This window comes from Lagenorhynchus albirostris, chromosome 3, assembly GCF_949774975.1.
Source record: "Lagenorhynchus albirostris chromosome 3, mLagAlb1.1, whole genome shotgun sequence".
NCBI classification, from domain to species: domain Eukaryota; kingdom Metazoa; phylum Chordata; class Mammalia; order Artiodactyla; family Delphinidae; genus Lagenorhynchus; species Lagenorhynchus albirostris.
In genome coordinates this window covers 61,502,482-61,529,943 of record NC_083097.1, presented here as the reverse complement: position 1 = coordinate 61,529,943, position 27,462 = coordinate 61,502,482, and the positions used below count along the sequence as shown (strand labels likewise).

The 27,462-nt window shown below is 34.5% G+C and overlaps 1 protein-coding gene across 6 annotated transcripts in view; it reads left to right on the top strand.

Moving 5' to 3' along the window:
• AP3B1 (adaptor related protein complex 3 subunit beta 1) overlaps positions 1 to 27,462 on the top strand; it is a 276,078-nt gene that overhangs the window by 177,792 nt on the left and 70,824 nt on the right. For 5 of the 6 annotated variants that reach the window (XR_009539505.1, XM_060143161.1, XM_060143163.1 and 2 more), the window contains exons 18-22: positions 416 to 527; positions 3,299 to 3,446; positions 6,657 to 6,804; positions 16,410 to 16,482; positions 24,565 to 24,671. Coding sequence is in view for 4 of the 6 variants with exons in the window: in XM_060143161.1 (XP_059999144.1) it covers positions 416 to 527; positions 3,299 to 3,446; positions 6,657 to 6,804; positions 16,410 to 16,482; positions 24,565 to 24,671 (588 nt within the window). In the remaining 2 variants the exon portion in view is untranslated. The remainder of the gene's footprint in view (positions 1 to 415; positions 528 to 3,298; positions 3,447 to 6,656; positions 6,805 to 16,409; positions 16,483 to 24,564; positions 24,672 to 27,462) is intronic. The other variant, XR_009539506.1, reaches the window with a different exon arrangement.

Sequence of the window (27,462 nt, the reverse complement as noted above, 5' to 3'; positions counted from 1 at the left end):
CCTACACTAAGTATTTTCTTTCTTTTTTTCTTTTACCTCAGTATCAAGCTGTGAACTTGAATTTCTTACTGCTGTTACTATGTCTGCCTCTAATTGCCCTCATCTCTTCAAGACTGTCTTACTTTAGTTTAAATCTTCTGTAGACCAAAGAATACACAAGTGTTTAAAATCATATGTTAAAACAAGGTTGTTGATCTAACGTAATAGGCTCTGAGTGAGAGTTTATGTCCCTCTGCTTAGGGGTAGAGGGGAACAAACCAGTGTCAGGATTCTCAGAGTTGCCTTCTCTGTTGCGGCTTTAAACTTCCTTCTGGGTTCACAGACTATTCTGAATGACTAGTTTACCTGAAGACTGAATCCCTTAATGAGAAGTCATTGATATTTACATTTTTACTTTTTTTTTTTTTTTAATCAGGCAAAAGAATGGACCCCAGCAGGAAAAGCAAAGAAAGAGAATCCTGATAAGAAATTTTATTCTGAATCTGCGGAGGAGGAGGAGGACTCTTCTGAGAGCAGCAGTGACAGTGGTGGGGTTTTAATTCATTGAAAAACATTGTTCACTATAGCTTATATGCTGTGCTTCCTATAGACCAATAAGGCCTAGAACATAATATTCAACAGGCTGGTTTAAATGAAGTTTATACCATTACAATAATTCCTTTCACTTAACATATCACTGTTTTCAAAGTAATTTCTAACGCCTTTTCATTTGACATTGCCTCTTGGACCCACAACTAATAAATGATAGAATTGAAACGGGAACGCATGCTTTTCTGAATCTAACCCACACTGCCTGTGATATTCATTAGCATATTGAAAAATGTAATTTTATATTTGATAAGCCTTTAGTGGGGCCTTTAAAAGTAACTTTTCTTTTGTATAGGATTGGCCAAAAAGTTCATTCGGATTTTTCTGTAAGATGTTACAGAAAAACCCAAACGAACTTTATAGCCAACCCCCAATAAAATGTAAAGTTTATTTTTAACCTTGAGCAGTCTGTTCTTATCCATTTTTTACTCTTTTACTTCTACATGAAAGCTAAAATTAATAAATCTCTTGTGTATTATAAAGAAACGAAGAGCTGAAAAGATTGAGGGCAACCACATGCAATGAAAAAAATACTAAACAGGAAGGATCTAGAAGTCCTGAGTTTTAGCCAGGCAAATTGAATAAGGCACTTACCTTCTCTACATCTGATAAATGAAGGGGTAGAGTTAGATGCTTTTTAAGTCTCTTCAATACTGAAAGTCTGAGTGATTTGCATAATAAAGTATATATAGGAGTTACATACTCTTATTAACAGTTAGCCTAGTAAACTTATCTGATCCAAGACCAAATGACATCTCTTTCTTATAAAACCTTTATTCCTTGGGAAGCCAGGGCTGCTCACTATTACTTGGTCATCCATTACTTGACATTAAGGTAATTCATTCATTTTTTCCTCTGTTTCCCGTCAAAATCTTTGTTTTCAGTATCCGATAAGTTAATCTGTGGTGTATTACCTTCTGAAGTAATATGCTGAAAAATGGGGGAAATTACTTCAATCCAAAGAGTTAATGCTAAAAAATACGGAATTTCAGGAATGATATAGACCATTGAGAAAGACATGTTGTGTAGTTGAGTGTTTCATATAGATATTTGTCTCCATCCCATTTATTCACAAGCTCCTGTCTGTTTAGAGTCTAACCTTTTTCAATACATATTTGAAGTATTCCATTAACATTATGGCTTTTCATGGGATTATCTGAGTACTTATAATAGGGAGTCATATGTCAGAGCTCCATTCTGGTTACCAGAGGAAAGAGAGAACTTTTCTCATTAGAAGTTACCAGCTTTTTTCAAGTGAGCATGCCTTCTTGAGGATAAATGAATTTCCTCAAGGATTTACCTAACTTGAAAATTTAAATAAACAGTGCCTGAAATGAACTGGATCCAGATTCATGTTGAACTCCCATGTAATAACATGAGAAAGTAACTTAGATGCTATACTTTCTTATTTATTTGTTTATTTATTTATAGCATAAACGATTTATCTAAGTTAATATGTACGTGTGCTTAACTTTGATATCACAACAAATTCAAAATATTTTTATTCAGCAGTTTTGTTTTGCCTTTGTAAAGTTTGGGTAAAATAAATTTTGCTGTCTGTAAAAGCTGATGATAGAGTGCCTTACCATGTGGCAGGCACTGTTGTGTCCTAATCACCTTTACGTGTTTCAAATCATTTAATCTTCACAACAGCTCTTTGAAGTAGCCTGTGCTGAAAGGAAAACTGAGACCCAGAGAGGCTGAATAACTTGCTCAGTCTTACAGCTTGGTACACGGCAGGGCCAGGGTTTGAACTCGGACATTCCAGCTTGAGAACTCATGCTTATAACCACTTCAAGCTGTTCCAAAAGAATATAGGCACTCCTAGCTTTTCGCTGTGATACATGAATTAATCCTCATAAAGTAGCTGTTATTTACCTATTAGAATACTGTTTTAATTAGAGGTTACATTCCTGCCTGAGGACATTTCATCAGATAGATCATAGGCCAGGACAACAGTTTGTCCTCTTATCTAGGATACAACTCTGCACCTATAATCATTTCAACTAGTAAAAAAATTATGCTTCATGTTTAAAATACACATAAATATACTTATATATAGATATAAGTATATCACTTCTGCAAAAGCCCTAGTATACCATAATTTATTCATAAAACATTTAACTATATAGTGCCTCAGTGTAACTTTATCATTTCTTTGACCTACGGAAGACTCCTATACTAGCTAAAATAAGTGCTTTTTAGGTAGTGATGTTGCTTTATTGCCTTTGAATTTAGGAATTTTTGAAGATGATTTGAATGACTCATTTCCCTCGCAAAATTGGTTCCTAAGAAAATTCAACAATCCCTTCCTTTTCTCTAAATAAAATTTCTCATTATAAGTAGAGGAATTAAAATTATTTCTTATTCTTATATCATGCTCATAATCATTCTTTAAATAAAAAGTTTTTGCCATAGCTAAAATACTTATGGGTTTGAAGAGCAAGATAGGCTCACTTTGGTTTAGTTGGTTGATCTTTTCTTTGCCTTTCCCCACTCACTAGCAGAGTGCCTTCTCTGTGCATTGGAGTCCCGCCATGCTTACCCTGCCGCAGGGTTCAGGAGTCTAAGTGACCAGAGGGCAGAAATAGGAAATGTGGAACACCTGGGGTCCACTAAACTAAAATTCAGCATCATTGACACTTACTTGTGTCCTTATGTATAATTAAATGGCTATAAATCAAGGAGCATCTGGATATCTTTTTTTCAGAGAGTGAATCTGGAAGTGAAAGTGGGGAACAAGATGACGAAGGAGACAGCAGTGAGGACTCCAGTGAGCACGAGAGTGAGAGTGGAAGTGGGTCAGAGGCAGAAAACAAAAGAGCAGCCAAGAAGAACTCCAAAACCAAAGGAAAAAGGTGAATTATTTTGTCAGAATTTCCTTCAAAAACATTCTTTGGTCTTTTCCCTCGGTCTAACATTGAGTGAGAAAATAAGTGTGTGTGTGGTTTTTTTTCCCAAACAGATTTTAAATCTTGTAATATTAATTTAAAATACTAATTCATATTATTCTCTTACTTGTAATGCTCAGTTTTCATTTTGAACTTGAGAAAATCTTGGGGTTACATTTTGAAAATTGGTGTAACCTTGGAAGGCTGAGTTAAGTGATCAAGCAGATGGTATGAAACACTTAATTACCTTTTGAAGCAATTTTGCTGAGGGTGAAAATTAAATCCTTCAACACTTTGCCATTATGTAACTAAGACAATTGATTTTTCTAAATAATGTTATATTAAAAAGATTATGATCCAAATATTAGAGTCAGGGGCTGTGAAGGAAGACGGTCATAAGATATTTAAGTGTTAGCACTTTTTAAGATCTCCCATTATCAACAACATGATCATGTATTAAAGTGTCATTAAAATTTTGAGTAATTGGGGCTGATACCTTGGATTGTCTGAGTCTGTTTTCCCCACTGCTGTCAGTGACTGGCCTCTGCAGACACGATGGCCCTTTCCCTGGGAGCCTGCTGCCCGCGCACTTGACGAGCTTGCAGCCTAGCTCAGTCTTGGCTGACAGCACTGATTGGGGCACAGTACGCTCTCTGCTCCTTTTATTACAGACAGTAATTAAAGCAGCTCGCCCTGCCACTTCCATAACAAACACAGCATAATGCTCTAATTATGACTTTATTAATTTAAGTCAGGATTTAATGATTTTAAAAGTGATTTATATTGTTTTTCCTGTTCAGAACAAATGAAATCTGTAGGTTAAATTAATACAGGCTTTTCATCATTGCAAAGTTAAAAAGCTAGTTACCAGTAAATTCTTTTCATTAGATTAACATCTGAAACTCTAAGCAGTAAGGTAAACAATAATTACCCATCAAAATTGAGTGATGCAAAGCAAAATAACACTTTTACCTTCAAAATCTTATCTTAAAGGCTAGAAGTTAAATATATTCAGAATCATTCACTTGTTGCAGCAAGCGAGTTACTTGGTTTGTAGTAACCTTTTCTTAGAAGTTCTGTGCTTCTAGTTTAATATCAGAATATCTATAATTACATAGTTTATAAAAAGTGTCTTATTTCTTAGAAAGGGAAGTTATGTTCAGTGCACTAAATATCCTTTCCAATAGCAAAAGTCAATATACTAGAAATTTATAATCATAAATTGTATTAGTTTCATTCTTTTTTCTTCACAAATAGACTTTTTTTAACCCATGTTTGAATTTTTAAAAATTGTTTATTATACGAAAGGAAATCTCAGATACATTCTAAACCTTATATTTTTAAGTACATGTTTTAACCATTAAGTGGGGGATAATAAATTGCCATTCTTTGCTAGGGGAAGAAAAAACAACAACATACGTTTTAGTCGTCAAATATAATTACATGTGTTCTGAGATGTTACCATGACTCCATGTTTAATAAATAGCAATCATATTTCCTCCACAAAATTCAATTCAGGGAAATATCGAGTCTTCCTTGCCTCACCACTCTCCCTCCCCGTGTGTTTTTCTGCTTGTCTCTTAGAATTTTTTTTAAAAACTTTGCCAGTATAACTATATGATAATTTTTTAAAGCTGAGGGGCTTTAAGTATCTTCAAAGCCACCCTTTAGTAATCATAACTATTTATGACTAACTTTGAGTTTTATACTCCAAAGTATTTTCATTGAAGGGAAATACTCCAAAGTATTTTCATATTGGGTAGTGGAGAAAATATGGTCTTTATAGTAAGACAGACTCGAGATTAAATTCTAATTCCACCCCTCCTGGCTATGTGTCCTTGAGCAAGTTACTTAACTTTCCTGAATATTATAGGATAATAATGCGCCCAGTAAGAATATGTTAGAACATCTGAATTAGATAGTTGCTTATGAAGTGCCTAGTACTCTTTGGCACAAGATAGATTTTTTTTTTTTTAACGAAGTGGATTTTTAAAACAATACACACACACACACACACACACACACACACACACACACACACACACATGGTAAAGAGAACTAGACCTTCAAATTTGAGCAAATAAAAAAGACAACAAGGCATCTCTTTTCCCCTGAGAGAAGACCTTTTGGCTATCTTACATGTTATCTCTTCTTGGAGACCTACTTCCCTTGCCTCTGCCTGCCTTATTTCTCTTTTTCAACTCATGTGTCTCTTCCTCTAGAAGCATTCCCACTCTCGGTCAGGTTTGTTTAGATGCTTCTCCAGGTGTTCTCATGACACAGTATACTTTATTACTTATTATTTTCCATGCTTTATTGTCACTGCCAGCTTACTTCTCTGTATCCTCCAATGGACGGTAGACTCTATAAGGGAGTACATAGAGATCATCTGTATCTTACTAACCTCTGTTATCCTTAGCACCTAACATAGTGCCAGCAATATGGTGGGCAGTCAGTAAATATTTGTTAAGTAAGGGAGCGAGTGAACAAATGAATGGATAGCATCAGCACTTAGATTTGATCGTTTGGTATTTTAAAACTTTATATCTGATTATCTTACATTCTTAGTAAGACTTAGAACATTAGAAGAATTCTGTTTTAAACCAGTTAACATTTTCTCATATAATATGTTTAAGGGTCACACTAGGGGACATATGTTAATAATTTTCTTGGACAGAAAAATCTATAAAATGCAACTCTGTTTCAGCAAAAGTTGATGTATAAATATTTAAATTTATTAATGAATACTTAGTATTTTGAAACAGCATTTTAAAATCAGCCTATCTTTGAAGTTAATGTTAGCACCTAATGTGTATTTCTGGTAAATCAAACATTTAATTATTTTCTATTTATTATATCATTCAGTGTTATTTTATAACCTTTTGCATTTGAACTGTGTGTGATGTGGTATAATTAGTTTTGAATGGGTTCTGATTTATTTGGTTATAGGTAATACTACCTTCCTCATTTCATTAACATGTTCTGGAATTTTAAAACCATTTTTACTGTCTTTCTGTACACTAAAAAGAAATGGTTCTCAGTGAAATACACTTCTCTATAAAGATTTTGGTTCACAGGCAAAATGGACAAATGGTAACACTTGTCATTTGTTTTTTCAAACTACTTAAGCTTGTTTATATAAGTATCTAATATTTCAAAATTTGTTATTCTGATTAGTGATTCTGAAGATGTGGATAAGGAAAATGAAAACTCTAAAACTTCAGATTCTTCCAATGCTGAATCTAGTTCAATAGAAGACAGTTCTTCAGATTCTGCATCAGAATCAGAATCAGAAAGTGAATCTGAATCCAGAAAAGTTACTAAGGTAAGAGATTACAAATTTTTGTAACTGAAAATAAATAGTCTTATAGTCTTTTCCCAATTACGAATAAATATTTCTGAAAATTTGTGTTTTGTTGAGAATCAAGAAACCAGGCAAGGAATTTAATATGTCACTGACAACTAAAATAAACACCATCTTTATTCATCCACACCTGTGATTTTATTTTGTTTTTTTCTAGATTATCGCTTCCCTTATAATTCAACTCTGCAAAGAAGTTAGAAACTTTTTTTAACCTCACCCTTCCAACAAAAATTAGAGACCTCAGTGTTATGAGTATGACTTTTTTGTTCTTGGCTGTGATGTGACAAGGGAGGCTTTTGCCAAAGGGGAAGTAAAGGGAAGTCACAGAGATAGTATTGAGCAAAGAAATATAAATGTACATGCATGCATCATAAGAAATTGAAACTAATATGCTTTTTAAAAAAATATTAGGCATTTGGAAATAGAATATTTTTAAAGGTTTAATTAAAGAGTATGCATTCTTTAATAGTTAATAAAAATGCAGTAGCCATATATTTAAAACAAATGCAAGAACCACTTATAACAGAATGATTACGCTTTTTGGGTTAATATTTGTAACACCAGAAGTTGTCTGCTTAGCAGCAAAAAATAAAACCATGAATTGGAAAAGTGTAGTTTTTAATACACAATTCAGACCTAATACATTATCTTTCTGATCTTTAATTATTATTCCCTGCCTATAAATGGATCATGGTGTTGCTAGGTTTCAAATGCAGTGGTTTTTATAAATAAATGTATTATTCCATATGTTGAAAATATGGTCACACCTTGCCCATTATTGAATTCAGTTTCTTTTTAACCTATATTTATCACTTACTTGTTTTGGTAACGTGAATTTCTTTAATGTTATTTGAGTAGCCAAATATGAAAATAAATTCATCAAAGTAATAATTGCCCTCCTCCATCCAGAGATTTATTGTTAAGGAATAAGCGTATTTAAAAAAAAAAAAAAAGAACAAGCATGCTTAAAAATTAGCTAGTATTTGTCTTACCTTATTTCAAATATTCTTGAATATTGTAAAACCTATTTGAAACTTGAATTTATATTTAAAACATATCTGTGTAGTATGTAATCTAGGCTTTTTATTTTTCAAATATTCACATAAAATCTTAGAGATTTTTAGGTTTATTAATCTGGCCTCTTATAAAAACTTATCACACAGTGAGTTGGATATCCTCTCATTTCCTACTTAAATTACAAAAAGCTTAAGATGTTATTTAAAATAAAGGAGCTTTAGGGCTTCCCTGGTGGCACAGTGGTTAAGAATCCACCTTCCAGTGCAGGGCGCACGGGTTCGAGCCCTGGTCCGGGAAGATCCCACATGCTGCGGAGCAACTAAGCCCGTGCGCCACAACTACTGAGCCTGTGCTCTAGAGCCTGAGAGCCACAACTACTGAGCCACATGCCACAACTACTGAAGCCCACTCACCTAGAGCCCATGGTCTGCAACAAGAGAAGCCACCGCAATGAGAAGCCCGTGCACCGCAAGAAAGAGTAGCCCCTGCTCGCCACAACTAGAGAAAGCCCGCGTGCAGCAACAAAGACCCAAGGCAGTCAAAAATTAATTAATTAATTAATTAATTTTAAAAACCACTTATTAAAAAATTAAATAATTAATTAAATAAAGGAGCCTTAGAAATTGAAAATAAACCCAGAGTAAGAAATCTGTGTTTTTTAAAATGACCAAACAAGAAATTAAGTAATGGGAAATGGGTGGAATTAAAGTGAGTTGTTCTTATGAAGTTTTGTAGAAGTTGAAAAATGGTAGACCTTAGTGCCTATATAGTGTTGGGCTTTAGGGGACCCCATTAGAATGCCACAGAGGTACCCCAGCTCAGAGATTCAATTTATTTCTTCTTTGGTGCGTTCAACGATCAGATTAAATCTCTTAATAGTTGAAAATATTTTACTGTAGAAAATCAGTATAAAATTTCAAAGTAATGCAGTGAGCCAAGACTCTTGAGAAATTCAGGTTTTACTCACATTGTTGATAGTTTTATGTCTATGTGTTTTGCTTATATAGTTTATTTTCTCTATATTATAATGCCTTTCCTGTCAGTAACAGGCAGATAAGCTTGTTTGTTTTAATTTATATTCTCCACCTTGGAGCCACCATAACTATTTTTTTTTTCTATTTCTTTCTGAGTGATTTGAAGTGTACCATGCAATTACAAGTGTACCAGTTTTCTAATAATGGGCAACTCTATAATTGTAGGAAAGTCCTCCTTGCACCAAGTGTTGTGGCTTCTGCTCTAAATTATGAGTAATGAAGGCAGATGGTGGGTGCTTTACCTTAATTTAGCATGACAGTATGTTAGAGCTGCAAACTCATCTGCCTTAAATCTGCAGCCCAGCTAAATCTATACTTTTACTCTCTCTCTTCCTTTTCTTTCACTTGGACAATGTATTTTGGGGATATCGAGCATGAAAATGGGAATTTGAGGGTATCTTGAATATATGGCTTTAAAAACAGTTCATTTTATGGTGGTCCTATGAGATAGGTATAATGTTCTCCTTGTTGGAAGATAATATCTTTATGCTTCAGTTTCCTCATCTATAAAGTAGAAATGCTACTACCTACTCTGCTTTTTTCAAGTGCTATTACAAAAAAATCAAATGTGAAAGATCAATGTAAAGCCCTGTATAAATATAAAACAGCAGTGTTAACATTTTTTAACTTGAACATTAATTCCCTGAGAGACCAACAGTATTAGAGTTACAGAAACCAGTGCTAAAAGGAACCGAAAATTTTTTGTAACTCTTATGTCTCCTGCATTTTCCAATTCTTTTTATACCATTCAAGTTAGGAATTAACGTTCAGGTGTGACCCCTTACCTGCAGCCTGTGATCCCATCTACTTTTTGCAGAAGACTGAGCTGACATTCACTGTAAGCATATCCCACCTCTGTGCTCTCTGACACACAATCTCTATTTACCCTCCTCCTTTTTCTTTGAATGGAGCTTTGAGTAAGCTATCCCTATCCACATAGCTGAGAATAAGTCCTATTTCCTTTTGGCCTTGTTTTGTGGATAATCATCTGGGTCCATTGTGCCTTCAGTCTCTTTTTTCATTAATTTCTCCTGCACCAACCAAAGCACTCAAGGCTTTCCTAGCATTTAAAGAGAGGGGAAGGGAGTGGAAGAGAAAAACAGAGAGAATGTGTGAAAGTGAGAGTTCAGAAGAATAATCTAGATATTCTCCAGCCACTACTTCTTAACCCAATTATTTCTTAGTCCCTTTTAAATTGGTTTCTACTCCTGTCACTTCCTACAGATATTGTTCTCTGAAAAAGTCAGCCGTGATCTTTCTCCAAACCCAGTGACCTTCTCTTAGTTTATCCTTCTCTGTCTTTTTATATGACTATTCCCCTACTACTTGAAATTCTCTGCATCCTTTTTCTTCTGACTTTTCTGACCCTTTAATCTTTTGGTTGCCTCACTTTTTACCTCCTTCTGACACCCAAGTGTGAACATTGCCCCGAAGTTAGTGCTTATTAGTACACATTTTTTCAAAAATATTAATTGATATGAATTAATTTAGTCCTTTTTTTCCTCTACAATTTACTATTGTGAAACTCATTAACTCTCTTTTTTTTAAATTAATTTATTTTTGGCTGCATTGGGTCTTCGTTGCAGTGCGCAGGCTTCTCATTGCAGTGGTTTCTCTTGTTGCAGACCATGGGCTGTAGGTGGTGTGGGCTTCAGCAGTTGTGGCTCACGGGCTCTAGAGCATAGGCTCAGTAGTTGTGGTGCACGGGCTTAGTTGCTCTGTGGCACGTGGGATCTTCCTGGACCAGGGCTCGAACCCGTGTCCCCTGCATTGGCAGGTGGATTCTTAACCACTGTGCCACCAGGGAAGTCCCTCATTAACTCTTGTAGCCTCAGCTAAAACATTTATCTGAATTACTTCCATGGTAATATCTCTAACTAAATCCCTACAACTGTAACTTTTCTTCCCAAATTCAAACCAAATTCTTAGACCTCTTAGGAAATGCTGGTTTCCCAAACCCAATATAGCCCAAAGACATGATCTGTCATTTGGTACCAGCGTGCTTTCTGTTCTCCCAGATTTGTAGACCCATAATTGTCCTTGACCCCTCCCTCATCCTATATGTGTACACAGTTGCCAAGTCTTAGAGATCCTGTGTATTATTTTTGATATCTGTTTTTTCTTCTCCTACCACCACCATTGTAGATCAGCTCTTCATGACCTTGCCCATAGACCATTGCCTTTGGTCATTCTCAGACACTTCCCCAACCCCAGTCCTTCTCTACAGCTGCCAGATTAATGTCAAAGTTAACTATAATGATGCCTCATTGTCATTTGAGTTCAGTAAACTCCTCAGGCTAGCATGTCCAAACCTACCTTTCCAGTCTTAACCTTCTTTGTGTTCCAATCCCAGTGGACTATTTGTGGTTCTTATGCTGTATGCTTTTCTGTTTCTGTGCCTTTGTTCTTCCTTTTACATCATTTCTCTTATTACAGAAAATATAAGCTGAGGAGAAAGTGGCCTTATATCAAGGGTAGTCCCTCCACTTCTCCTAGTTGAGAATGACTGCATGGAATGAGGGATATTACTGACTAGAGGGTATTACTCATGTGAATGGTGTAGGGACAGTCAAGAGGGTGAGAACCACTGTTGAATTGTTTATGTTCCGAAAGTGTTTGTCATTCAGCACCATACCCTAGCATATCCATAAGACACGAAACTGCCGTCATGCATTCTGGTGTCATGTTTGTTTGTTTCTGTTATTGATTGGGAGATGTCCTTGTTTGAAGTCAGATATTGTCAGTAATGACCAAAGAAAATTATCTTTCTCTTCAGTTAAAATTATTTTGATGGGCAAGCATATTTTTCTTTGTAGATGTTCTTTTCTGAACCAAATTTAATAAATATTTTAATGTGAGTCTAATCCTTTTTATGAACTAGTTATTTTGCCCTAAATGATACCTGTAACAAAATTAGTTTTAATAGTTCCGTGTTTTCAGTACTTCACACGGTGTTTAGGAAACTTTGTTTGTTTACACAGAAGCGTGGAGAAAAGAATTAGTAATACAGGCTACATTAAATCAGGAAGAGATTTATATCACTTTATCCTGTGTTTTACTGATATAATTAAGTTATATTCTGCTTGTAGTTAAAATTATGTGTCGAACAGATGGTAAAATTTTTACTTAAAATATTTTTTTAAGTTGCCAGGGTTGTTTTTTTCTTTATTGAACCTAGACTTCAGTGTTTTTATTACCAGCCAGTAAGTTAGAGTGTTCCCACTGACTATAGTTATTTCCACCATCACCTTGTTAGTCCCACTCTTCACACCTTAACTGATGGAGTAGTTCTGATTATATCTTCAGTGTCTATGCACCAACTGCTGAAGATTTAGATAAGCCGTGATTAAAAAAATAAAAATGTTAAGTCATAATTGTAATTTATTGTGAATAATTTAATGTATTTTCCTTATAAATATTAACAGCATTTTAATTACATAAACTGTGTATAAAGCATAATAATCTATCGATGGAAAAATAATATATTTAATATACTTGCACCTAATAGCATTAAGAGCATTTCCATATTTGAATCAAAGATTAATATGTGTACTAGCTTTGGGAAAAATAGTACTGTCTGTATATACCTAGCAGTGTTTGAGATGCTCTTGTCAGTGGTTTCTTTCACACATTATAGGGATCTCACAAAACTTTGCTAGTCCCTTTTTAAGAGGTGCAAAGAAGCTAATTAAATCTTTTACGTGCTCCATGGAGTGGTCACAGGTCTTGTGACTAGTGTACAGATGTCAGTAAATATTAAGATACGCTTCAATAAAAGATCTACCGTGTGAAAAATTCTTGGGTATAAATGTGGTTTGAATAGATTGTGGATAAGAGTGAAAGGAACTATTTTCTGATTAGCTGTCTGCCCTATTTGTGAAGTAGGAAACAAGTTTTACTTGTGTTTTTCCAAGTATTTATGATTGTTGCAATTACATAACTTCTGTGAAGATTGTGGAATATTGGGTTTTACTCTGACAATTCAAAGCCTTGCCTCTTTCAATTTATGTCTTTTCCAATTTAGTTCATATTTTAATTTCTTCAGAACAGAAATATCATTTCACTTCAATTGAGATCTTTAAATCAAAGTGAATGCCATTAAGCAGGCTTTCTTATTGAAGTAGGTATAATCTAATAGGGAAGATTTGTTTAACAGTTTAGACTTCTTTTTAACTTATATAGAAGTCTCAATTTGCTGGCAGTGTACTTTTATTTTAAAGCACAGTGTAAGTGTGAGCCTCAGATTTGTAAAGTAAGATGTGTTAGATGACTTGAAGGCAAGAGAGTCATTAAATTGTCTTTGGTTGGTAACTAACTGAAACTATTTCATGCAAATGCCTTGCCCTGTGAGGCTAGAAATAAGCCTTGAATTTTTGTTGGTTTCAAAGCATAGTGTGGGTTTGACAATCTATACATACCATTTATCCTGTTTTATAGTTTTAAATTTCAAACCTCTTTATAATGGTTTCCTCTTAGGAAGCATTTTTGGTGCTTTTTGTGTCAGATCTTTTCTGCTTGCTTTTTTTTTTTTTCCAATCAGCATGAAGATGAACATGCGTAATAGATTTTTTAAAATCGTTACAAGGTATATTATTACATTTTTTGTTTGTATTATTTGGAGCTTAATAAGTATTTCCAGGATCTTTTATTTATGATTTAAAATGAAATATGTTAAACAGAAATCAGTTTCTTAACCCTGTGACTTTGTATTTCATTTTTGGAAATGTTGATGTGTTGAGGTGTATAATCGAATACCATGGAAACAAATGGAGATTTGAGGATGATGAATTGATAGCTACGTTTTTTTGTAGTGAGATTTTAAGATCAGTTACTGTTGTCCTTATAAAAGTCTAATACAGTCACTCAGCTGTTAAAAACCTAATCCTCTATTTAAAAAAATATACAAAAACAAATTGTCTATCTTTCTGCCTGATCTCTTCTCAAGTACTAATACAATGGAAACAGTGGGTGATCTGTCAGTATGTTTGGTTTGTCAGTTATGGTTTTGTATAAATATTGGGAGGGTAAGAAATAAAATTCACACAGTAAAATATGATTTCATCTGCCTTTTCTCTGCAGCTCCATGGCTCATGCTGCAGTGTGAAATTCTCATTTTACACACTTTGCAGGCGGAGCACATGAATTATGCATTGAGCAAGAAAAATCTCCTGCCTCAAGTCCTATATGCATTTACCCAGGTTCTGTCTCTATTACCAAGATGAATTGCAAATGGAGAAATATTTGATGGAATAGGGCTCTTAACTTCTTTGTTCAGAATTCAGATTTTTATTTTTATAGTAGATCCTTTAAGTATGAACATGTTTTGAACTTACTGTGGATTTTTTTAAATGAAAAATGAAATATAAGAGAGGAATGCCAAACACATCACGAGGCTTTTTATAGCCTTGATTTGGAATGCAAGGCTTTTTCAGTTCGGTAGAAGTGACCATTATCTATTGCTAATGTTGTATTTCAGTCGCTGGTTATTTGCTTTACTCAGAAAGTCAATGAAATTCTGTCCTTTTGAGAGCCTTTTTTCTTTTTGTTTTAGGCTTCTAATAAGAGATTATGCCAGTTTCACATGCAGCTCTGTCCTGTGTTGTATGTGACCTGATGTGTGTTTAATAGATATTGTTACACACTCCTCGCTGTGAAGTAGAAAATAAGGTATATAGACTTGCCTCCAGCTTTAACTTTGTCTTGATTTGATAGATTTCTTATTTTTCAGGTGGGGAGGTTACATTTCCATAAAGACAGTCATGCACCATTGTAGCTTATAGGAAGCTACACCCATTGTGCTCAGCATAGCATTTTGATAAGTCACATGGTGATAAGCTTTTTGTTATATGTTCTTTCTTCACAGGAATGTTATTCTTGTTGAGATGGCATATTCATTCTGAACCTTTTTCTGTTACTTGCAACTTTTACATTTCAGCTTCAAAACTAACATTTTTTTTCCCAATCCTAGAAATTGTTATTTATTTCAGGTATGGAGAGAGGGGCAAACATTATTTGTTTTGTTTTTAAATAACGAATGAAAATTAAAACCCACCTAGATGCTTTGGAGTTTTCAGTGGCAGAAATAAATATTTTGAAGAAGAAAATCAATGCTGATGTTTTTAGTAATGTGTATTATTGTATGATCCTTGAAAATAATTTTTCTTTATATTGACATAAGGGAAAAAAGAAGCAGGACTTAAAATCATTTAAAAATGTTACCTGATGTATTATTTGATGTATTGCTTTTGTTCATGTATATGCACTGTTGTAAGAGCTCTAAACCATGTAGACTTTAAATGATGGTAAAGTACACTTTGCTTTAGTGATACCTTTCTGTAGTTAGAGGAATACTTCAAAAATATTTGTAGTAATTTACATTAACAATAAGATATAAACTCCTTTGGTAGATTACAAGTTATCTGAAGGCAGGGACTAGACTGTCTTGGCTGTGTTACTTCCATTGCTTAGCACAGAATCTGTTAAAAATTCTATACACATGTATTGAATGAATGAATGATTGAATAAGTGAACAAAAATGTTTTGGCAAAAAAGTTTTGGCCTTCAATTTGAGAGGTTTAATGTAAAAAAAAAAAAAGTACACATTATAAAGGTAACGGTGACCCAGATACATCTATTTAATACCCTAATCCTGTTGGTCTTTAATTGTTTATAATACTACTCAGTACTGTGCCTTATTTTTTCTTTTCTTTCTTTTTTTAAGGTTACACATCTTTTCTGAATCTCTAACCGAACTGTGAATACCTCAGGCTTAGGGATCTAGTCCATGGGTATCCACATTTCAAAAATATAGTAGACTGAATAAGCAAATTTGTGGTGGAGGAAGCCCTAATTAACTATGTGCAGAAATGGTTGAGTACTTAGTCTCCCCAAAGGAAAACAGAAAAGAAAGTAAATGAATTCTTTTCAACCCTAAAGAGCAAGAGCCTGAAAATATCATTTATAGATTTTAACGAATACCTTTGGCAAAAGAAGTCTGATGCAACCCAGTGTTGAAATATAAAGTACCTAGTACAATGCCTGTCACAAACTACATCTCAGAAAGGCTAATCTATCACAAGCCCATTGACAATTTCAGAGCTAAGCATGTATTGTTCAAGCATTTCTTTTTCTTAAATCAACTTGTTTAAAAATTATTTTTGAGAATGTTTGTACATTTTCTACCAAAGAGCCACATTAGATTTTTATGTTAGCAAAAAGTTGTCAGATTATAAAATTTACTTTTAAATTTTCTTCTGAAGGTCTTTTTTAATCTCTAAATAAAAAATATTTTAAAATAACAGTTTGCATGGTAGAGAAGAAATACCACGTGCCAACTAAAATAAAAATTTTGATTCAAAAAAACATTTCACATAACCATATAGAAGCTTAATTTGATTTTTTTTTCCCCTTGGAAGACTAAGCAAAGGAAAAAATGTTTGTTTTGAAATGTTAAAAACTACTTTATAGATTTTTTAACTAGAACATGCAATAAATGAAATATTTATTATTTTGTAGGAGAAAGAAAACAAAACAAAGCAAGATAGAAATCCTCTTACCAAAGATGTTTCACTTCTAGATCTAGATGATTGTAAGTATTGAAATTTAAATTTTTTCTTCTGTACTTAGTAATAGTATTTTTCATTTTTATAGTATCTTTCATTAACATGTCTCAAAATAAATCAAAAACTATTATGAAAGACTTATGGATGTGATTAGGCAAGAAAATTTTAAAAGTTATTTCTATTAGTATTTTTTTCCATCATTAAGTATATCAGTTTTGTATCACCTGAATAAATATAATTGGTCAAATAAAAGTGCACCAAATTCATTTTAAGATTTTTTGCTTTAGTAATTTATACTTGCTTTAGCAAGTAATTATCTGTATCTCACAACTTCTACATTTTTAAATGTTGATTGTGGAGATCAAGACATCTAATTTAAGGAAGTAGAGAATTAGGAATGTAATTGGAAATGTAAAGGACACCAACCGTCTTCTACTTGCCGCACTTAGGGTGGGAACAGAAACGAGTACAAACCTTTTGGAATACAGTGTAATTTATACGTATCAATATTTTAACTGCAAAAAATCCTTGTCCCAGCAAATTTACTTCTAAGAACTTAGAATCCTACAGATATGCCCACCCAGTATGCAAAGATGTATATTCAGCTCCCTTTAAATTCTCCTGCATTGTGAGAAAGAGATAGAACTAACTTTGTTGGTAGGTAGATTTTGCATTAGAGGAAGAGTAACAACACATGAGATTTCTGAATATTAAACTACTGTCATTTTGCAATATAGTTTTCCTGTGCTAGAGGTGAGTTATGTATTTATGTCTTACTCTTTCATAGAGCTGTTCTATTTATATTGTTTACCTGGCCTATTTCCAATAGTCATGGCAAATTCCTACTGTAGAGAAATTAAAATATATAATACTGAGAAATACGTAACAGAAATTAGAGATAAAATTGGAGCCAAGTTTGAATAATTTTATACCTGTTGGCAAAGATGTTAAAATTTACATCATTTCTCACCTCCTGGCTAAGATTTTTAAAGTAACGTCCAGTATTGTTAAGGTTTGGAGAAGCAGGCACCCTACATTTGTTTTTCATAGGCATATAAATAGGTGCAGTTTTTTGAAGTCATTTGAGCAATATCTATCAAAACTTAAATTCCACACACCTTTTGACCTAGCATTTCTTTTCTAGGAATTTATACTATAGATAAACTAGCAAAATCAGATCTTCCATCCTTGTTTTAGACTCTTTAACTTAATGGCTTAATTTTACACTTAAAGTCCATATTCCGAGGTTTCTAAGAGCTTAGGTGATCTGACTCCTGCCTACCTCTTATCCATACTGTTCCTCTGCATTTCTGAAATATGCTAGGCGCATTCTTGCCAAGGGCCTTTGTTCTGCTGTTTTCCCTGCTAAGAACACTTCTTCCAGATCTTCTGATGGCAAGCTGCTTCTTATCTTTCAAATCTCAGCTCAAAAGTCACCTTCTCTTACACACTTCACAAGTCACTCTTGATTGTCTTTGTGGCATTTTTCACTATATGAAATTAAATCTTAACTATTTGTATTACTTGTTTATTGTCTGTCTTGCTCACTGTTATTCCTAGTACCTAGAACAACACCTGGCAGATAGTGGGTACCCAGTAAATATTTGTTGAATTAATAAAGTATGCAAAGGTATGTATAGAAATTTCATTGCAGCATTATTTTTACAGCAGCATCCTGAAAATAAACGAAATATCTACCAGTAGTCTAATACAACCATTAAGAAAAGTGAGACAAATCTTTATATTGCTAGTTATGTTATTATATGTATGAAACATTATAAGTTAAAAATAAGACACATGTAGAGTATGACTCCACTTATGTAAAAAAGGAGGAAAAGAGGAACTGTATCCTGCACACAAACACAAATGTGATTGTACATCATATATTTCTGGAAGGCTACAGAAGAAATACTTAACAGTGATAGCTCTGGCCTCTTTGGGATATAAGACTAAATCAGGGACAGAGGAGAGAAAAATACTTTTACTTTGTATCTTTCTGTGACAATGAATATTTTACATTTATATGTGAAGTTTAAGTTTTAAATTGTAAAATAACAACAGTCAGGCATATTTAAAATGGAATTAAGAGGAAAGGTTACAAGGTACTAGAGTGCACCAGTTCCTTTTCTCCTTGAATTTGATGCTGGATTTCCTGACAGCTAAAGAAAAAAGAGAAAATTGTAAAATGATACAATTTTTATTATTTGATTCTTTTTAAAGCTTTTTTATAATATATAGAAACAAAGTTTTCTTAAATATTAAGTTTTAAGAATTTAAATATAAGATTTTCATTTTAAGGGAAATTTCATCCTAACTTACGTTTAACTCAACTTAGGGTATATTTCTGTTTGATTTTAATACCCGAGAACTATTTATTTTAAAATCTTTTGTAATCTTGCATTTGTCAGAAATGACACTTGAAACTTTTTTTTTGTTTTGGTCAATTTAACAAATGTTTGTGGATTGTCTGATAAGCGCAAGGTACTCTGCTAGGTGCTAGAACAGACGAATAGAATTTAGTCATACTCTTCCAGAGACTAGAATCTAGTAAGAGACATAGATACCTGAGCTAGTAGCTGTTATGTAAGAGAGATAATAGAGCTGCAAAGTATGGTTAAAATATGAGGAAAGAGACAAAAACCAATTAACAAGCTAAAAGGCCTTCTGGAAGAAGCTTAAAGATAAAAATAAGTGGAGTGTTGTGGGAGAAAAGAATTGTTGATGATGGTTCCTAAAACACTGACTTCGTTATGTGCTACTTACTAGCCTACAATAGTTCTCCACTGTCCATGGCAAGCAGTTTGTTGATCAAAACTAAAAAGTCACTCTCCAGCGGCTTGAGTTCTCTGCTGTGAGAATTAGATTAATTTTGAAGGAGAGGCAGACACACTTCTTACATTTTATCTAGTCGTAATCCACAGAGATGTTTTGTTCAGTACACACTGCATGCCAGGAGAACTGCAAGTCCTCAATTTATCTGTGTCTTCATTCAGAAAACGTTTATTGAACACTTGCTATGATCTAGGTAATCTGCTATATATACTAGAGATTCTAAATGGGCGTAACATTGTCCCTCCCCACGGAACTCTCCAGGTGTCATGGGAGAAACAGATAAGTCAGCCCTTAGATTACCACATTATAAATGAAATGAGAAAGAGATATGCACAGAATGCTGTTAGGTATTGGGGTACCTAACCCACCTAGCTGTAGCAGGATGTAACGGTGGAGCTGAGTATAAGTAAGAATTAGTCAAGCAGTTGGAGGCAAGAGAAGAGAGTGAGGAGAAAAAAGACATGGAGGAGGGAAAGAGCTTGCTACTACCTGAAATAATCATTATCTCTCTCTAAGGAGGCAGTATAGTTAGCAACCCTGGCAATAAATTGGCTCTACTGTAAAACAGTTCTGTGATTTTAAATAAGCAACTTGATATTTCCTTGCTGCATCTGTTGAGGGGGTGTTATCAGAAGCACAGGCATTAGTCCTGGCCTGGCCTTTAATCAGTTAAGTGAGTTAATTTGTCTCATTTATGCATTTGTAAAATGAAAAAGAATGGCTGAAAAGTTTCTACAGTATCTTTAGATTTTGAAATTATATGACTCTGTTTCATGGGGTCAGTTGACAATACATTAGAAAATATTTATAGTAGGAGACTATACAGCCTAACAGTAGATAGGCTTAGTGAGAGAAATACACTTTATTTTTTCCAGACATAGTTTATATTTCTGAAAATTAAAATATCTTTTAGTACCTCATACCATGTGGTTGGTCTCAGTTGGATAAAGCAGCAGCATCATATTCTGGCATCCTTTTATAGGAAATATAAACCTATGTAATTACACTATTAGTACAACTAACTGAAGTCTTTTTAAAATTTTATCAGCCAACAATAATCATGCCACAAATAAGTCTTATGATCTATGATGGCATACTGTTGAATAAACTGTAGTAGAGACAGTAGAGTGGAGTGGCTAAGAGGACAGTGGAGCTAGATTGAGTTTGAATCCCATTTCTATTATTTACTAGCTGTGTGACCTTGGGCAAGTTACTTTATCTCTCTGTGCTTTAGTTGCTTTATCTATAAAATTGGGATAATAGTAATACTTATTAGGAATATTAAGAGGATTAAATGAGTTGATAAATGTAAAAGTACTTAAAACTGTGCTTGGCACATGATGAATATTATATTGATATAAGAGTTAGCTGTAATGGAGATGATGACACCACAGCAGCAAATTACATTTAAAAAGTTAAATAACTTCATATTAAACCATTATATATTATAATGGTTATATATATTATATATATATAAAACCATTATAATGGTTATATATGTTGTGTGTATATATATATAACCATTATAATGGTTTTATATATATATATACAATATATATAACCATTATATATTAAAATGGTTATATATATAACCATTATATATTAAAAGTTTTACTGAGATTTTAAAGCATAACTTTGATCAGAAAAACATGTATAATTACTTTATTAAATATACTTTAGTAAAGAAAGTGTTTTGTAGAAAGTTTTTTGTTTGTTTGTTTTGTTTTTTTTTTTTGCGGTACGCGGACCTCTCACTGTTGTGGCCTCTCCCGTTGCGGAGCACAGGCTCTGGACGCGCAGGCTCAGTGGCCATGGCTCACGGGCCTAGCCGCTCCGCGGCATGTGGGATCCTCCTAGACCGGGGCACGAACCCGTGTCCCCCGCATCAGCTGGCGGACTCTAAACCACTGCGCCACCAGGGAAGCCCCTGTAGAAAGTTTTAAAAAGAAAAGAAAATGGGTTACCATTCTGACAAATCAGCTCAAATTCTTTTCATGGGCAAATCCTTTTCCCTCCAGATTGGATTGTACTGAGGTACTGTTTCATTATTTGCTTCTTTCTGTTTTTATCGTGCACATTCCTTTCCTTGCCATAAATATTCTTTAACAACTTCATTTTTAATGACTGCATGGTTATCCTTTATGTTGTTGTAATAAATTCTATTTAACAAGTTTACTGTTGTTGGAAATCAAACTATTGTTTAATTAACTACTATTGTTTCCATTTTTACTGTCATAATCAGTGAACAACACACATCTTCATAAATGTATTATTGCATTATCTCCATGACTCTATCCTTAAGATTAATTCCCAGGAGTAGAATTGCCGGGAAAAAGGCTTTGAAGAATTCTACTGTCTAAAATTGCCTTTCACAAAGTTGGTACCAACTTACACAGTAGTAATGTGAGAGTGCCAGATTCCTTTTACCCTTACCAGTCTGGATTTTGTATTTAAAAATTGCCTTTGCCAATTTGATAGGTGGAAATGTTATCTAATTTTAATTTGTATGCCATGTTATTAAAAAAAAAAAACTACATAGAGTCATTTTGTTTCTTACACGTTAAGTTGCCACAGTCAACTGGCTGCAGAATCCAATTTAGGATAAACCTTCAGTGCCAGCTTTTATCTTGCCAGACCTGTTAACAGATGTGTAATCATTTGTTTAATGCCAGAGCTTCTGCCTTCTGAAATGATAATAAAAGTTTGTCTTTTTTTTTTTTTTTAAGAGTCAAGCTTACCTTTGGTGTGAATTTTTCTTCTCTTGTCTTTTTCTTCTCTATGTCTTTAGCCAAGCTAGAGTTGAAATCAGAGGCTATTTCTTACTCAATTTTTATTCCTTATATGATCATCTAATATTTTGGATGGATGGATAGACAAACAAATGAACAAAATGCACTTAGAACCCACCAGAAAAGTTACATGTTGCATGGAAAGGCAACACATTTTGATTCAATTAGAAGATCCAATCTCTAGTCCTGTAGTGGTTCTACCAATCACTTGTTTCATGATCTTGCAAGTCTTAATCTCCCTGTGCCTCAGTTTGCAATGTCTTTATATAAATGCCCTTTCTGCCTGCTCACTACCATTATCTTACTTTAGTCCTTGTCACATCATGCCTAAACTATTGTAAATTCCTCCTCACTGCCAGCCCGAGTGCTCTTTCCAGTTCTTCAGCCTGTCTCTTACACTGGCCTCTGACTAATCATCCTGCAGTACCATATGTCATATCATTCGTCTTCTTGGTAGATTTTTAACAGTTCTCCTTGGTGTATAGGATAAATCCAACCCCTTTAGCTTTATAATTCCCCACCTCTCAGCCTTTGTTCACATGATCTCATTCAGTAACTAACCAGCTTCAGTAAGTAACCAGCTTCTTCCTTTCCTCTTATTTGAATGCTACCCTTACTTAAAAACTGGGCTTCATTCCCTCTTACTCACCAAGCCTTCTCTTACCACCCTATCCCCATTGATTCTTCTTTTCTTTCCGATTCCCTATGGCACTTGCTAATTGTTAGTGGTTTTCAACATATGTCTGAGGAGACCTGGGCATTTGTAGCAGTGCTTCACACTAAGGGCACACTCCTTTAGGAGTGCGAGGGAGCAACCAATGGCTCCACTCCCTCCTCCACCCAGTCTCCACTCTGCTTTTTGTATTGTGTATGTTGAGATTTTATTTAAGATTTCCTTTGAAATTTTTCTTTTTTGGCAGTATCACTTATGGACTGTATTTTTTTTCTTCTTCAAGCATGAGTATCTTTTTTTTCTCAGTTAGGTTTTAAGTCACTTGAAGACAAGGACTGTATCTTGAACTTCTTTTTCTCTCCCTTGCTCTCTTGTTCAAGAAATATTTATTGCTAACTTTATGAATTAACATTTGTTCTGCCTAGCTTACAAGATGTTGTGAGACTAAAGTGAGAAAAAGATGCTTTGAAAAGTGATGTCATGTGAAGTAAACGTTACTTCCTTTATAGTATTGTTTTAGCGTGAGAACGTGTTGGAAGCTAAAACTTCTTCTACATTTGAATTTTATTTCATTCGACAAACAGTTGAGCAGTTACTAAGCACTAAAAATTAATGTGTCAAAGTCTGCTCACACAGACCAGTAGAAATGAAAATATGTAAAGACACAAATTTGTATTACAAGAGAAGTATGGTTGTAGAAGTGTGTCCAAGTATATCTGTGGAACAAATGAGGCACATATAAGCTGTGTTTAAGTGAGTCAGTCTGTGCTTTCCCTCTAAGTGGTATCTTACTGGGTAGAAGTTGCAAGGTGAGCAAGGCAAAGACGTACCTTCTAGGCACAGGGAATACGATATACAAGGTTAAGACATGAAACAAATCTTGGGAACTCTTATTTGGTAGAACTAGAACATAGGAGTGGCTGATGAAATTGGAGATGAAATTGGCTGATGAAATTGGCTAGACCTGCCCAGTATGGTGGCCACTGGCCACATGTAGCTATTTAAATTAATTAAAATTTTAAATGCAGTTCTTTGGTCATACTAACCATATTTCAAGAGCACATTCGGTATGTGCGCTAGTGGCCATCATGTTGGACGTACAGCCACAGAACATTTCCATCATCATAGAAAGTTCTATTGGACAGTGCAGAGCTAGATCATAGAGGACCTTGCGCATTTAATTAAGGAGTTGGACTTTTATCATGTAGGCAATTGTGAGCCTTTGAAGAGTCTTAAGCAAGGGAGTAACATGATCAGATTTGCATTTACAAAAGATTTTCAGATTTTTTTTAGAATCAAACATTTCTATCTAGCGCATAGCTTTTGCTGACAAAGTATAATTAGAAGGGAATTAGGTAGTCTGGGCCCCTTATAATTATTACAGTGGAGAATAAAATAGAGAAAGGATTTAATAAGCACTCTTTTAAGACTTATAACTCAACTGGAGAACTCTCTTGAAAGCTATAGTTATTTTTACATTAGTCTGAAAAAATGTTTCTTTACCTTCCTCTTTTAGTGAAGTTACTGGGTGATTAATGTTAGTGATAATGTTAGGTGATAAAAATTTTCAAAAACTATTACTCAAGATATTTATATTCTTATTTTGTTATAGGATTTGCCATTATGTTTTGAAAGCTAAGACTAACTGCCATGACTTTATAATAACTTGACTAAATCAAGATGTTAAATAGAATTGTCATAGATTTATTAATCAAAGTAATTTAATTAGATTTACTAGCAAAATAAAAATGTTGCTTTTAGTAATATGAATTAAGTTTTCATGCACATTTGCTAATTTGAGCCTTTTCTTATAGTTAACCCAGTGTCCACTCCAGTTGCACGTCCCACCCCAGCTCTTTCTCCGAGCTTGATAGCTGATCTTGAAGGTTTAAACTTGTCAGCTTCTTCATCAGTCATCAGTGTAAGTAATTTTCAAAATACATTAGCTCAGTTTTCAAGTGATGCCATTGCATCTTTTTTATTAAAATGCAAATAATTGAAGTAGATTCTTAGTCTCAAACAGTTCTTCCTCTAACAAGTCTGTTTCAAATCTGGCCTTTTAATTTTGTGAACATTTTTTTATCTTCTTAAAACAATTTTTATTAGAGTATAGTTCATTTAAATGTTGTGTTAGTTTCAGGTGTACAGCAAAGTGAATCAGTTATACATATATCCTTTAATTTGTTCTGTCCAAACCATTATCATCTCAATTTACTTCTCCTTGTTATCCACATTTACTTATCATGTGTACACTTTTCTCTGGTACTGTTATATATCTCTAACATACAAGGGTTCTTTTCCACATTGAATTAGTTTATATACATAGATTCTGCCATAAAAATTGTTGTCTACATTAACAGACTTTCATTCCCATAATTATTCTATTCCTACAACACTGTTCTTCTGTCATAGGCTACTAAAAATACCTGACTGTTTTCATTTAAAAATTCAGTATTAAAAAAAAAAAATTCAGTATTGTATTTCTCTTTACATTATCTTCATACATTTATTTACATGCCTTGGTGTCTCTCAAAAAATTCTTTAATGTTACTTATGGGGTATGACTTGGAATGAGGCAAGAGGCTTGCCTATCTCAAAATAATGCCAAAACCATCAGCCTGTCATCGTATCTGAAACTGTAATAATCTTTTTTGTGTTAGCATTATATATCCACTGACCTTTCACTCTAAATCAAGCATGTTGCCTAAGATGCATAATCTGTCGATATGCTTGACCTCCTATTAATTTGATGTCGGGAATCTGACAAACTAAGAGATAGAACAGTAAGTTCTGATGGGCACACAGGTAGCTTGACTAGATCTGGTGTATCAGTGGTTCCCAGGGCCGGTAGGGCATTGCAGGGTACATGATTGGTGATCTGAACTGCCCGGGAGCATAGAGCTGCTTCTGCCAGAGGTAAGAAAGAAAAGTACCTAATTCTTGCACAGCATTACAAAAAATTCCCCCTTCAAAGCAAATGTGATATCAGGGCTGTGCAACGAAATACTCAAAAGAGCTACATGCATTTCTCTTCAGCTTTGGTCAGCTCAGTTAGAAAGTATAGGCAAAAACTCTTAAACTTATAATGTTTTTCAGTTGTAGAAAGTGATTATCTCTTGACTACTCAGAAATGAGTATGAACAGTATTGGGGATTTTAGTTTGTCCTTCTTGTTGCTAAAAGGAAAAGACACATTGGAAGAGATGGGGGGAAAGCAGTAAAGTCTTTCATTTATTTAAGTAATAAATATTTATTGAGCATTTGTAGTAGCTGTAAAGAGAAAGTGGTAATCAAAAAATCTATAGTGAAGCATAGTTAGTCTTTGAGGGGAAAGGAGGCCCCTAAAACCTTGGGAGACAATAAGGTTTGAATAACTTGGGTTTGATATCAGATGACCAGGATGCAGATCCCTGCTTTGCCACTTACTAGCTTTGTGACCTTGGGCAAATTGGTAAGTAACTTTTCTGCACCTCAGTTTCCTATGAATATAATATCTACCTCACAGGATTCTTGCGCGATTAATGAGATAATAAATGTGAAGCTCTTACAACAGTGACTGGCACGTTGTCATCACTCAATAAATATTAGCTAATATTTTTGGAAGTGATATGATATGTGATAATGGACCCTGAGTAGACTCTTATAGTTTATTAGCTATAAGAAGAATACAGTTGAGATTAGAAAAGCTTGTAGTAAGTTTTCATTCATCACAGAGTAATTGAAGGATTCACCTTTTTATCCTAAAGAAAACATTTATTGGGATGGTCTCTTCAAAGGAAAATAAAAGCACTCTATCCAAAGAGTATGCAAAAAAAGAACTGTCAGAGACTTCCCTGGTGGCACAGTGGTTACGAATCTGCCTGCCCATGCAGGGGACATGGGTTTGAGCCTTGGTCCAGGAAGATCCCACATGCTGCAGAGCAACTAAGCCTGTGTGCCACAACTACTGAGCCTGCGCTGTAGAGCCCACGAGTCACAACTATTGAGCCCACGTGCCACAACTACTGAAGCCTGTGCGCCTAGAGCCCATGCTCCGCAACAAGACAAGCCACTGCAATGAGAAGCCCGCGCACTGCAACGAAGAGTAGCCCCTGCTTGCCACAACTAGAGAAAGCCTGTGCGCAGCAACGAAGACCCAATGCAGCCAAAAATAAATAAATTTATTTAAAAAGAACTGCCAAGTGAAGAGAATCACAACATTCATCCCCAAAAGCTAACAAAATGATCAAACAAGTAGTAGTAATAAGAATGGCAACCAGAAATTCACCAGCAACAGTCAAATAAGGAAACAGTTAGAACTTTAAACAAAGAAAAAAGTGGAACTTTGAAAAGTAGAACCTGTAGAGATAAATTGAATATTCTGGTGCAGAATGTCGTGACTCCTGATCTCACCTCCAGCTCTCAAAATGGTACTTTAAAAAGACGAATCAGGGGCTTCCCTGGTGGCACAGTGGTTGAGAGTCCACCTGCCGATGCAGGGGACACGGGTTCGTGGCCCGGTCCGGGAGGATCCCACATGCCGCGGAGTGGCTGGGCCCGTGGGCCATGGCCGCTGAGCCTGCGCGTCTGGACCCTGTGCTCCACGGCGGGAAAGGCCACAACAGTGAGAGGCCCGCCTACCAAAAGACGAATCAGCCAAATTGTAAGTTTTCTCATTATGTGTACAAATTTAGAAAGAAGTAGACTAAAGACATCAGAGGAAATAAAGAAAAG